The sequence below is a fragment of the Nerophis ophidion genome, linkage group LG23 (genome assembly GCF_033978795.1).
Source record: "Nerophis ophidion isolate RoL-2023_Sa linkage group LG23, RoL_Noph_v1.0, whole genome shotgun sequence".
In the NCBI taxonomy this organism is placed as follows: domain Eukaryota; kingdom Metazoa; phylum Chordata; class Actinopteri; order Syngnathiformes; family Syngnathidae; genus Nerophis; species Nerophis ophidion.
In genome coordinates this window covers 32,902,635-32,917,025 of record NC_084633.1, presented here as the reverse complement: position 1 = coordinate 32,917,025, position 14,391 = coordinate 32,902,635, and the positions used below count along the sequence as shown (strand labels likewise).

Sequence of the window (14,391 nt, the reverse complement as noted above, 5' to 3'; positions counted from 1 at the left end):
TAAACGCGTATTTGTCCATTCACATACACTCATGTAAACTCGATTTGGCCATTCACATACACTCATGTAAACAGGTATTTGTCCATTCACATACACTCGTGTAAACAGATATTTGTCCATTCAGATACACTCATGTAAACGCGTATTTGTCCATTCACATACACTCATGTAAACTCGATTTGGCCATTCACATACACTCATGTAAACAGGTATTTGTCCATTCACATACACTCGCGTAAACAGCTATTTGTCCATTCAGATACACTCATGTAAACTCGATTTGTCCATTCACATACACTCATGTAAACAGGTATTTGTCCATTCAGATACACTCATGTAAACGCGTATTTGTCCATTCACATACACTCATGTAAACTCGATTTGGCCATTCACATACACTCATGTAAACAGGTATTTGTCCATTCACATACACTCGTGTAAACAGATATTTGTCCATTCAGATACACTCATGTAAACGCGTATTTGTCCATTCACATACACTCATGTAAACAGGCATTTGTCCATTCACATACACTCATGTAAACAGGTATTTGTCCATTCAGATACACTCATGTAAACATTTATTTGTCCATTCACATACACTCATGTAAACTCGATTTGGCCATTCACATACACTTATGTAAATGCGTATTTGTCCATTCACATACACTCATGTAAACAGGTATTTGGCCATTCACATACACTCAGGTGAACAGTTATTTGTCCATTCACATACACTCATGTAAACACATATGTGTCATTCACATACACTCATGTAAAACTCGATTTGGCCATTCACATACACTCATGTAAATGCATATTTGTCCATTCACATACACTCATGTGAACTCGATTTGGCCATTCACATACACTCATGTAAACTCGATTTGGCCTTTCACATACACTCATCTAAATGCGTATTTGTCCATTCACATACACTCATGTGAACTCGATTTGGCCATTCACATTCACTCATGTAAACAGGTATTTGGCCATTCAAATACACTCATGTGAACAGTTATTTGTCCATTCACATACACTCATGTAAAGACGTGTCATTCACATACACTCATGTAAACAGGTATTTGTCCATTCATATACACTCATGTAAACAGGTATTTGTCCATTCAAATACACCCATGTAAACACATATTTGTCCATTCAAATACATCCATTTAAACACGTTTGTCCATTCACATAAACTCATGTAAACATATCTTGTCAATTCGCATACACTCATTGAAAAAAATGTGTCTTTCCATTCACATAAACTTATGGAAATATGTCTATCCATTCACATGAACTCATGTAAACATGTGACCGTCCATTCACAAAATCTCAAGTAAATCTCATGTGTCTGTCATTCACAATTGCTCATGTAATCACGGGTTTGTCCATTCACACATACTCATGTAAACATGTGTCAGTCCATTCACATGGACTCACGTTAGCATTTTTACACTTACATAAATTCAGAAACATTTGTCTTTCCTTTTAACTAAACTCATGTAAACATTTGTTTGTCCATTCACATTAACTCATGTAAACATGTCTTGTCAATTCGCATACACATTTAAAAAAAGTTTTCTTTCCATTCACATAAACTTATGGAAATATGTCTGTCCATTCACAAAAACTCATGTAAACATGTGACTGTCCATTCACAAAAACTCATGTAAACATGTGTCTGTCATTCACATTCACTCATGTAATCACGGGTTTGTCCATTCACACATACTCATGTAAACATGTGTCAGTATTCACATAGACTCACGTTAGCATTTTTACAGTTACATACGTTCAAAAACATTTGTCTTTCCTATCAGCTAAACTCATGTAAACATTTGTTTTTTTCCATTCACATACACTCATGTCTATACTTGATAATAATACTTAAGAAATGCAGTTTATTTGCCGTAATGAAAGTGATTGTTATTCGCTTTGGTGAGCGGCTCCACACTGTGTATGGAGACACATAAGTAATCGCCGGGGGAGCAACTTCAAACACGATGCCAGCCATCGATGTCAGGGGACGGGTGTTTGTGATCGACTTTTAAAAGGCAACAGCGATCACCTTCCTTTTCACAAAATTCGGCCAATATTGATCGGCGCAGCTCTAGTTTTCAGCATTTCCTCACCAAACATGTTGTCAAAATACTGACGTTAATATTTAGGTTGTTATTTCAAACATGCATAACTGAGTACGCATATCACCATTTAACTTTTAAGTTTTAACTCCGAAAAGGAGTAGGAAGAAGCAGAGCTTATTTGATGTTTCAATAAATGCTGATATGTTCCTCACGCACCATTTATTAAAATACATTAGTAATTAAAAAAGGATGACGTTACTTCAGAGTCGTCAAGAGGATTAAAACTTTAATTGTGTGGTCGTCGAATACATTTGTTTTCTTGGAACTTTAAACTTGACAAAAACCGCTTCAAAACTACACATGGAACTTTCTTCTATTTCAAGTATGTCCAATGAGTTTGTGACAAATAAAGAGATTTGATGGAGTAAAAGAATCTTCTCGCTGCGTATTGATGATGTAATGTATAATATGTAACGTACAATTTTGTGTTGCGGTGCACATGTTGGAGTTGTGTTGGCAGTCTTGGTGCCAAATGTAAAAAAATGGCGAACATTGAAGTATTTTGTTTTTCTTCTAAGAGATGAAGTCAACATATTTTCTGTGAATGTTTGTTTTTGAGCAAAATAAAGAATAAAAAATACAATTCCATGCGTTTTCTTTACATTGCTGCCCAATTGCTTTCTTACAAACATTTTCCAAATGGAACAAAGAAAGAAAAAGAAAAACGAAGCTCCGCCAGGTGACGTTTACAACATTGCATTTATACAGTCAAATGTTCACATAAGTGTATGTGAATGGACAGACGTGTTTATGGGAGTCCATGTGAAAAGAAAAACGTGTCTACATGAGTTTAAGTGAATGGACAGACAAGTGTTTACATGAGTTTATGGGAATGGACCGACAAATGTATACAGCAGTGTATGTGAATGGACACATGTTAACATGATTGTATGTGAATGTATACACAAATATTTACATGAGTGCATGTGAAAGGACAGACAAATGTTTACATGAGTGGATGTGAACCAACAAATACACTGTATGTGTTTACATGTGAATGGAAAAACGTCCTTACATGAGTTTAAGTGAATGGACAGACACATATTTACATGCGTTTAAGTGAATGAACAGACAAATGTTTACACGAGTATATGTGAATTGACCAACATGTTTACATGAATTCATGTGAATGGACAAACACGTGTACATGAGTGTATGTGAAAGGACAGACAAATGTTAACATGAGTGTAAGGACAGACAAATGTTAACATGAGTGTATGTGAATAGACAGAAAAATGTTCACGAGTGAATGTGAGTGGACAAACCGTGTTTAAATGAGTGTATGTAAACAACAGACATGTATACCCACATTTAGATGAATAGACAGTCATATGTTTACATGGGTTTATGTAAATGAACATACATGTTTGCCATTGTGGTTGTGAATGGACAGAATTACATCCATGTATGTGAATGGACAAACACGTTTCCATGAGTTTATATGAATAGGGAGACAATTGTTTACATAAGTTTATGTGAATGGCCAGACACATTTGCATGTGTGGATGTGAATGAACAAATGATTACATCCATGTATGTGAGTGGACAAACCTTTTAGGATAGACAAATGTTTACACGCATGTATGGGAATGGACAAACGTTTACACAAGTGAATGGCATGTATTTTACGCGAATGGACTGACAGAAGCTGACATATGTTTCCAGATAGACAAATTACATATATGTATGTGAATGGAAAAACCATTGTTTACATGAGATTATGTGAATGGACAGACAAATGCTTATGTGTGTATGTAAATGGACAAACAAATGATTACATCCATGTATGTGAAAAGACTAACCTTTTTACACGTCTAAATGTGAATAGAACAATAAATGTTGAACATGTGTATGTAAATGATTAAACATGTTTGCATGAGTGAATGGACAAACAAATAAAACATGAATGTATGTAAATATAGAAGTGTATACACATGTAAATGTGAATACACCGACAAATGTTGAAAATGTATATGTATATGAACACGTTTACATAATTGAATGGACATGTTTACGTGTGTATGTGAATGGACCAACAAATGTTTTATATCTATGTATTTAAATGTACAAACAAATGTTTACACATGTAAATGTGAATAGACCGATAAAAGTCTAATATGTGTATGTAAATGAACATGTTTACATGAGTGAATGGACAAATGTTTAGGTGTGTATGTGAATGGACAAACAATTACATCTATGTTAAAAGTTAAAGTACCAATGATTGTCACACACACACTAGGCGTGGCGAAATTATGTAAATGTACAAACATGATAACACATGTAAATGTGAATTAACTGATTAATGTTGAAAATGTGTATGTAAATGAACACACGTTTACATAATTTAATGGACAAATGTTTACGTGTGCATGTGAGTGGACAAACAATTACATCTACATATGTAAATGTCCAAACGTATATTTACACTAGTAAAAGTCAATAAACCGATAAATATTGAAAATCTATTGGGTTACATAATTGAATGGACAAATGTTTGTGTGTATGTGAATGGACAAACAAATGATTATATCTATGTATGTAAATGCACAAAAGTATGTTTACACATGTAAATGTGAATAGATCGACAAAAGTCTAATGTGAGTGTATGTTCACATGAGTGAATGGACAAACAAATGATCATATCTACAGTATGTATGTAAATAGACAAACCACATGAACATGTGTAAATAAGGTGTGTGTGAGTAGACAAATGTCCATACAGTATGTTTATATTTACTACATCCAGGGTGTGAATTAGCCAAAAGGCATACATTAGTTATTCAAACACACATAAATAAAATGTATTTTGTGCATAAATGCTTTTAATTAAACATTTAAAATGTAATCCGCAGTATTATATACTTCTTTTATAGCTCTCCTATAACAGTGTGACCTCGGACTATGTTAAGGTAACGTGTGGAGTTCCCCAGGGTTCGGTCCTTGGCCCTGTACTCTTCAGCATCTACATGCTGCCGCTAGGTGACGTCATACGCAAATACGGTATTAGCTTTCACTGTTATGCTGATGACACCCAACTCTACATGCCCCTAAAGCTGACCAACACGCCGGACTGTAGTCAGTTGGAAGCGTGTCTTAATGAAATTAAACAATGGATGTCCGCTAACTTTTTGCAACTTAATGCCAAAAAAACGGAAATGCTGATTATCGGTCCTGCTAGACACCGACTTCTATTTAATAATACAACTTTAACATTTGACAACCAAATAATAAAACAAGGTGACTCTGTAAAAAATCTGGGTATTATCTTCGACCCAACTCTCTCCTTTGAGTCACACATTAAAAGCGTTACTAAAACGGCCTTCTTCCATCTCCGTAATATCGCTAAAATTCGCTCCATTTTGTCCACTAAAGACGCCGAGATCATTATCCATGCGTTTGTTACGTCTCGTCTCGATTACTGTAACGTATTATTTTCGGGTCTCCCCATGTCTAGCATTAAAAGATTACAGTTGGTACAAAATGCGGCTGCTAGACTTTTGACAAGAACAAGAAAGTTTGATCACATTACGCCTGTACTGGCTCACCTGCACTGGCTTCCTGTGCACTTAAGATGTGACTTTAAGGTTTTACTACTTACGTATAAAATACTACACGGTCTAGCTCCAGCCTATCTTGCCGATTGTATTGTACCATATGTCCCGGCAAGAAATCTGCGTTCAAAAGACTCCGGCTTATTAGTGATTCCTAGAGCTCAAAAAAAGTCTGCGGGCTATAGAGCGTTTTCCGTTCGGGCTCCAGTACTCTGGAATGCCCTCCCGGTAACAGTTCGAGATGCTACCTCAGTAGAAGCATTTAAGTCTCATCTTAAAACTCATCTGTATACTCTAGCCTTTAAATAGACCTCCTTTTTAGACCAGTTGATCTGCCGCTTCTTTTCTTTCTCCTATGTCCCCCCCTCCCTTGTGGAGGGGGTCCGGTCCGATGACCATGGATGAAGTACTGACTGTCCAGAGTCGAGACCCAGGATGGACCGCTCGTCGGGACCCAGGATGGACCGCTCGCCTGTATCGGTTGGGGACATCTCTACGCTGCTGATCCGCTTGAGATGGTTTCCTGTGGACGGGACTCTCACTGCTGTCTTGGAGCCACTATGGATTGAACTTTCACAGTATCATGTTGGACCCGCTCGACATCCATTGCTTTCGGTCCCCTAGAGGGGGGGGGGTTGCCCACATCTGAGGTCCTCTCCAAGGTTTCTCATAGTCAGCATTGTCACTGGCGTCCCACTGAATGTGAATTCTCCCTGCCCACTGGGTGTGAGTTTTCCTTGCCCTTTTGTGGGTTCTTCCGAGGATGTTGTAGTCGTAATGATTTGTGCAGTCCTTTGAGACATTTGTGATTTGGGGCTATATAAATAAACATTGATTGATTGATTGAAAGCTTAAAAAGTGTGATTATAATTCTTGTAAACAACAACCAGACACAAAGAGTCAAGTTGTCACTTTAATGTTTTGCATCCTCTCCACGGACTCAGTGTTTCCACTCAGAGTGGGACTTGCTGCAGAGACCAGGAAAAGGTCAGAGGTCACTTGAGGATGAGCACTGGTCAGGTACAACAACAACAACAACAGCAACAATAACAACAACAAAGTACACAAAACAGCAACAATGTTCACAAAACACAACTTAAGTAGCACGGAAAAAGAATTGTCCAGAAGTTTTCTACTTGTGCTGGGACTTCAGATGTCGCTCGTTTCCATGGCGATAAAAGAACCATCACACAAAAATGCACGGAATTAGACTTAAGTCCTCCTTTTATGAGGCAATTAAAAGACATATATTTTTTCACGTTTTTTTTGTAACCTGCCTTTTAACCCTAATTTGACTTTTGCTGTGGGTGGTCCTAATATTTAAAGTATTCAATTACAAAAAAAATATAAAGATTAAGTTTGGATGCCACTGGGAGTAAAAGAGGTGAAAAAAGTAAACGTTTTAAAAGAGACACAACTTAAATACTATTTTCTTATACGGTAATCAGCTGATGTTTCTGCAGGTGTTGTGCTTGTAAGAAGGAGGTCGGCCCTTTGGTCTTTCCCCCGCTCTGCTTGTCCCTGGTTTACTTTCACGTTCAGGTCTGTGGCATGTGGCAGCTATGACTGACGCCTGTCAGACTATCTGGGCAGGATTTAGAGGCGGAGTCAAACTAGGTAAGCACCGCCTATTTTGGCCCCGAAAGCCGAGAAAAAAAGGAGTGTCAAAAACCAAACAACTGTTTGTATGTCAAAGACACGTGACGTCTTTTAAAGGCTCCAAAGCGTGGGTGAAGTAAGCCAGAGCTGGCACTCTTGCTAACTTAAACATGTAAAGACAGTCGGGAAAGTGTTAATGCAGCTGGAACAAACCAATCCCTTTTCATGCCTATGTCGATCAACGAGTGGGGTTGGTTTGGGTAAGGGACATGCTAACATGCTAACCATTATTTTACCATCTGAAAACATGTTTCACTTTAGAATATTTACCAAAACACTGGCTTTTATTTTGAAATTTGCCTATTGGGTGTTTCAAACTTAACAATTACCCATTTACGCTTAAAAGTCAGATCATTGAAGAGTTTTTATTTTACTCAAAAAATTCAGTTTTCAAGGCTATTAAGCCTACCTTCCCAAATGTTGATCCAAAATCAGAGAAGGTCACCCTTCCCTGATTTTGGATCAACAATTGAGGTTGGGTTGGGTAAGGGATCGGCTAGCGCCTAGCAAACATGCTAAATACTATTTTAGTAATCGAAAACATGTTTTACCTTATATTTACCAAAACACCAATTTTTATTTTGAAATTTGCCTTTGGAGAGTTTAGCATTGCAGTGTGACTAATTTCCCTTTCATGCGTAAAAAGCAGAAATTTTGTTTTCAAGGCTAGAAAGCCTACCTTCCCAAATGTTGATCCAAAATCAGAGAAGGTCACCCTTCTCTGATTTTGGATCAACATTTGGGGTTGGGTAAGGGATGTGTTAGCGCCTAGCTAACATGCTAAATACAATTTTACTATCTGAAAAAATGTTTTCCCTTATATTTACCAAAACGCCAGCTTTTATTTTGAAATTTGCCTTTGGAGAGTTTAGCACTGCAGTGTGACTAATTTCCCTTTCATGCGTAAAAAGCAGAAATTTTGTTTTCAAGGCTATAAAGCCTACCTTCCCAAATGTTGATCCAAAATCAGAGGTCACCCTTCTCTGATTTTGGATCCACATTTGGGGTTGGGTAAGGGATGTGTTAGCGCCTAGCTAACATGCTAAATACTATTTTACTATCTGAAAAAATGTTTTCCCTTATATTTACCAAAACGCCAGCTTTTATTTTGAAATTTGCCTTTGGAGAGTTTAGCACTGCAGTGTGACTAATTTCCCTTTTACGTGTAAAAGGCAGAACATGGAAGAGTTGTAAAATATCCACCCTGCCCAAGTGTTTTTATTTTACTAAAAAATTCAGTTTTCAAGGCTACACCTTCCAAAATGTTGATTCAAAATCAGAGAAGACCCTTCTCTGATTTTGGATCAACATTTGGGGTTAGGTTGGGTAAGGAGTGTGCTAGTAACTAGCAGACATACTAACCACTATTTTACTATCTGAAAACATGTTTTACTTTATAATATTTACCAAAACGCCAGCTTTTATTTTGAAATTTGCATTTGGAGAGTTTAGCGCTGTAGTGTATGAAACTAAATTCCCTTTTACGCTTAAAGGGCAAAATATGGAAGAGTTTTAAAATATCCACCCTGCCCAAGTGTTTTTATTTTACTCAAAAATTCAGTTTTCAAGGCTATAAAGCCTAACTTCCCAAATGTTAATTGGAAAACAGAGAAGTTCTCTGATTTCGGTTCAGCATTTGAGGTTGGGTTGGTTAGGGGATGTGTTACTTCATGTTTTCCAAAACACCAGTTTTTATTTTGAAATTTGCCTATGGAGTGTTTCGAACTTACCAATTTCCCATTTACACTTAAAAGGCAGAACATGGAAGATGAATGTTGGAAAACTATCCACCCTGCCCAAGTTTTATTCTGAAGTTCAGTTTTTAAGGCTATAAAGCCCACCTTTTCAAGTGCTGACCTGAAATCCGAGGTTTAAGATACATTTCCTCTATGCGCTAATGAGAGAACGCAAACCGTGTCTGATTTTGGATCAGCAATCGCTATGCGATAATGAGAAAAGTAAGCCTTCTCGGATTTCAGATCAACGTTTGGAAGGCAGGCTTTATAACCTTAAAAACTAATTTTTTTAAATAAAATCAACCAAACTTGGGCAGAATGGAAATTTTCCAACACTCATCTTTCATACTCGGCCTTTTGAGTGTAAATTGGAAATGAGTAAGTGTCATACACTGCAGCACCAAACACTCAATAGGCAAAATTTCAAAATAAAAGCAGGTGTTTTGGTAAATATTCGAAGGTAAAGCATATTTTCGGATAATAAAATAGTGGTTAGCATGTTTGCTAGGTGTTGGCACATCTCATACCCAACCCAGCCCCAGATGTTGACCCAAAATCAGAGAAGACTTGCCTTCTCTGATTTCCGATCAACATTTGCATCAAAGTGATTGGTTTGTTCCAGCTGCAACAACACTCTCCGACTCTCTTTAATTTTCATTGTTTGCGGATGACGAAGGAAGCTAACAAGCTAACAGCTCAATGAAACACCGGCGTTCCAGCAGAGAATTCCTCGCCACAGACTACATTTTGGTATAAATGGGGAAATAATTCTGCAGCACTAAACACACAGATTTCAAAATAAAAGCTGATGTTTTGGTGAAACATTTTTTCAGATGGTGATAAAGTGTACACCATGTTTGCTAGGTGCTAGCACGTCCCTTACTCATCTCCTGAATACAGAGAAAGCTTGTATAAAAAGGTGATTGGTTTGTTCCAGCTGCAATAACACTCAGACTCTCTAATAGTCATTGTTTGTGGGTGACAAAGGAAGCTAACAAGCTAACAGTTTAACGAGACACTAGCGTTCCAGCAGAGAATTCCTCATTCCTTCTCCATTTTGGTGTAAATTGAAAAATAATTCTGCAGCACTAAACACACAGATTTCAAAATAAAAGCTGATGTTTTGTTCAAACATCTTTTCAGATGGTTATATAGTGTATAGCATGATTGCTCGGTGCTAGCCCACCCTTACCTATCTCCTGAAAATCAGAGAAGGCCTGCACAAAAAGGTGATTGGTTTGTTCCAGCTGCAATTACACTCCGACTCTCTTTAATAGTCATTGTTTGCAGGTGACGAAGGAAACTAAAAAGCTAACAGCTCAACTAGACATCAGTGTTCCAGCAAAGAATTCCTTTCCTCCTCCGTTTTGGTGTAAATGGGGAAATAATTCTGCAGCACTAAACACACAGATTTCAAAATAAAAGCTGATCTTTTAGTCAAATATATTTTCAGATGGTTATATAGTGTATAGCATGTTTGCTCGGTGCTAGCAGATCTTCACCAATCTCGTGAAATCAGATAAGGCTTGCACAAAAAGGTGATTGGTTTGTTCCAGCTGCAATAACACTCCGACTCTCTTTAATAGTCATTGTTTGCGGATGACGAAGGAAGCTAACAAGCTAACAGCTCAATGAAACACAGGCGTTCCAGCAGAGAATTCCTTGCCACAGACTGCATTTTGGTATAAATGGGGAAATAATTCTGCCGCACTAAACACACAGATTTCAAAATAAAAGCTGATGTTTTGGTCGAACATCTTTTCAGATGGTGATATAGTGTATAGCATGTTTGCTCGGTGCTAGCACCGCCCTTACCCATCTCCTGAAATCAGAGGCTTGCATAAAAAGGTAATGGGTTTGTTCCAGCTGCAATAACACTCTGACTTTCTTTAATAGTCATTGTTTGCGGGTGACGAAGGATGCTAACAAGCTAATAGCTCAACGAGACACAGTAGAGAATTCCTCGCCACGGACGACATGTTTGGCGCAGTGACTGCGCAGGAGAAAAACCTTTCCAACACTTGTGCTTCATATTCTGCCTTTTATATGTAAATAGGAAATATTTCTGCAGCACTAATCACTCCGAAGGGTGGGTTTCAAAATAAAAGCTGATGTTTTGGTAAATGTTATTTTAACATGTTTCCAGATGGTGAAATAGTGTATCATGTTAGAACGTATCCGTGTGTAGGTTTTGTTTGTTGCGGGTACTTAAGAGTGTTAAAATAAACAAAACAATTTATACATCGTCCCAAATGTCACTAATGAACTCCACATTTAATTCGATTTTGCCCTTTGAAGCTAACATTGGCGATATCTCGCACTCTGATTTCGGAGCACTCCTGCAAACGGCGACGTCGCAGTGAAGCGTCCGGCGCCCGGCGGAGCGGACCAGTTCCATTCATCGCGACACAACATTCAACTTCACTTCCGGGTGACCTTAACTTTCGTGTTCTAAAAAGAAGTGCAGGGAAAACCCAAACAATCAAAGCCGTCCCAAACACACGTTGTCCTGTCCTCCTAAATGCTAAACAAAATGGCAACTTTGTACACGAGCGCACGTTTTTTTTTTTGTAGCTAGAGCCTTCTCAACTGAAATGTACAATATTTGCATACATGACTCATTGTCCCGGTCATTTGTGCTTGGTGACATCACCACTCTGTACTTGCTGTGTTTCCTTCTGCTGGCAGGAGGAGCGATCGCATTCCTGACGTGAGGACCGTTGGTGGACTCCCAAACTCTTTCCAGGGAAGGGAAAACTGCACACAGGTCCATTTATGCCCAAACCGATGTACCTTAATGTACAAAAGGGAAGGCATTCATATAGAAAGGGGGGGTAATCATTTTGCAATGCAGTGAGCTGAAAATTATGGAAAGCGCCACTCTCAATAGCAATTAATACTGAGGTCAAAGTTGGAATTGCCTCAAAACGCATTTTAAGATGTTCAGCACTTTACTGCCATCTGACGGTGGGAGTGGATAGTCCACCCCCCTAATTCGTCACGTTTCATGTGTCAGGGCGGTATGAAAGACCTTCCTACTGTATGCTAAACAAATTATCTTAGCATAGCGTATACAAGACTAGTCTAATATTTAATAATTTATCTCTATAACAATGAATTTTATGTAAAATAAATAGAAGTTTTGGCTCCCTGATTTTGGGGCTTTTGATGTTTTTCTATTTGCGTTACGGAATGTGGCCGTGCGATCGCTCCTCGGATTACAGTCGTTGGATGCCTCGACCAACCGTGCCGTGGCCTGGCCCACCTCTTCCAATCAAGTGCGGCAAAGTTGATCAGAAATCAGAGCGCTCACACGAGCCAAACGGTGTCGGGTTTCAGGTGTCAGGTGCGCCTGGAGCGAGTACACCTAGACCTCAACACTTAACGCAAGTTGGATCTTCAAGCATCTCAATGTTTTGTTTTTTTCTATTCCTTCCTACTGTCTTATACATTTGACTCTACAAAGGGTCTTTTGGCTTTCACAGGTGAGGTCGGACAAGCCTTTCTGTTGACGGGCAGTGTTCGAGCGAGCTTGACGTCAAGGTAAGGGAACTTGTGAGCGCCAACTTGACCCGCAGGGGTGTGGCTCGGCAGCACGTCGTAATAGGACGGCTGCTGGTCATAATGGCCGTTGTTGTTGCTGCGGTTGTGGTAGGCGATGGAGAAGGGTTGTTGGAATTGGCTCGACTCCGCCTGTTTGGTGGGGGTTTTTCCCGGCACCGTGACGATGGTGTCCACCGAAGACACGGCCCAGGATCGAGAGGGGCTGAGGACGGATGAGGAAGTAGGAGGACCTTGTTGTGTCCTCACGGACTTGTCATTGATACCCATGTAAGGGGTGTTCCTGGAACGGCCGGCCTCTCCGGGATACGTGCCGCCTCCGACTAGGCAAGTGTCTGGCTGTGGCGAGGAGATCAGGACAAGGTCGTCACGATGACCGATCACCTCTCCTGTGGAAATGTGCGGAGGTAAGTCCATGTGCTGGGTGGAGGCTGAGGTCCTGAAAGCCGCGCCTCGGTTAGCCTGCTGCCCGCTCGCAAGGCTGCCGCTGCTGGTAGAGAATCGAACATTGGGACTCTGGGAGTGGTGGGCAGGTCTCTGGGGAAAGGCAGGGGAGTTTGGGTGAGCACTAAGTGGGCGTCGTAGTCCCCCCTGGTGGAGGTACTGGTGATCATCTTGTGGGCCTTCAGTTACTTCCATTGGGTAGTAGGCTGCTTTGGATTGGTTGCGGCAGAACTGACGGCCCTGTCCGAAATGACTCATCCCTACTCGATCTCCTCCCCCTCTCCCATACACAGGTGCAGGTCTTGAATGGCAGACCAGGTCAACGTCCACATTGTCTTGTTTATATGAAGCTCCAGGGCCCAGACCTGCATGCGCCTGCTGGTTAGGCTGCATATCAAAGGCGCTTGGACAAATACCGTCCCCTAATTCAGCGAGTTCCTGTGGCAACTGGGCAAACTGAGAGTAGCCGGAACTCCCCAAAACCACACTGGAATGAATCGCCGAAGTGGGTTGGCTTGTTCGGACTAGCTGGACTTTGGCTTGCTGTAGCCACTGGTTCTGGTTCTGGAACGATCTTAAATTTGCCTGTTGTTGATATGGTTGTACTCCCTGGTTCTGGTCTGGGTGCTGAGCCGATAACACCTTCTGAATGTGACTGGGTTGACGTTCCAACAGGGGGCTGGTTGGCTGAGGACGCTGCCGGGGAGATGTTGGGGGACTGAAACACTGATAGGAGGATGGAGGCGGAGGTGCAGAGTAAGAGGGCGAGTGGGTCGGACTGGCTTGGGGATGATATAAACGCGTTGGTGAGACGGAGGAAGGTACGCTCTGCACTTTTGGGCAACCATATATGTTAAGACTTTGGATCATGGGAGCAGAAACATTTCCTTTCCACTGACTTCTATCCTCTTCATTGTCTGCATCCTTAAAGGTCTCCTCCTCAGGATCTCTGCCCCTGGCATCACTGGCGGAGAAGTTTCCTTGACAAACATGTTGCGTGGAGGGAGTGGCAGAGTCTTGTTGTCGACACTCTTCCTTGACCCGAGAGAGAAGGCGCTGAATCTCTCGGTTGGAGGGACACAGGCGGCTGGCCTCCAACAGATCTTCAAGAGCTGCATGAAACTGCCTGCATTTTGAAAACACACAGTAATGAAAATGTATTAATTACGAGACCCTGGTTGATAATACTGACACCTGTAAAAATTTAATTGGATAACCGAATGTCAGGAATCCCATTCAAAAGTGTCTTCAGGGGCAGGGATGGCTACTGAATTTCTAAAAATATAT

At 40.2% G+C, this 14,391-nt stretch overlaps 1 protein-coding gene and 1 long non-coding RNA gene across 7 annotated transcripts in view; one reads left to right on the top strand and one right to left on the bottom strand.

Moving 5' to 3' along the window:
- Positions 1 to 246: 246 nt before the first annotated feature.
- LOC133541101 (uncharacterized) lies at positions 247 to 4,614 on the top strand. The gene is made up of 2 exons (XR_009803795.1): positions 247 to 1,081; positions 1,116 to 4,614. It is a non-coding gene; the product is annotated as an uncharacterized LOC133541101 (long non-coding RNA).
- Positions 4,615 to 6,604: 1,990 nt separating this feature from the next.
- The window catches only part of tanc2a (tetratricopeptide repeat, ankyrin repeat and coiled-coil containing 2a), a 119,426-nt gene continuing 111,639 nt past the window's right edge, over positions 6,605 to 14,391 (bottom strand). For all 6 annotated transcript variants that reach the window (XM_061884191.1, XM_061884192.1, XM_061884190.1 and 3 more), the window contains one exon: positions 6,605 to 14,230. In XM_061884191.1, coding sequence (XP_061740175.1) covers positions 12,544 to 14,230 — 1,687 coding nt within the window. In that variant the 3' untranslated portion in view covers positions 6,605 to 12,543. The remainder of the gene's footprint in view (positions 14,231 to 14,391) is intronic.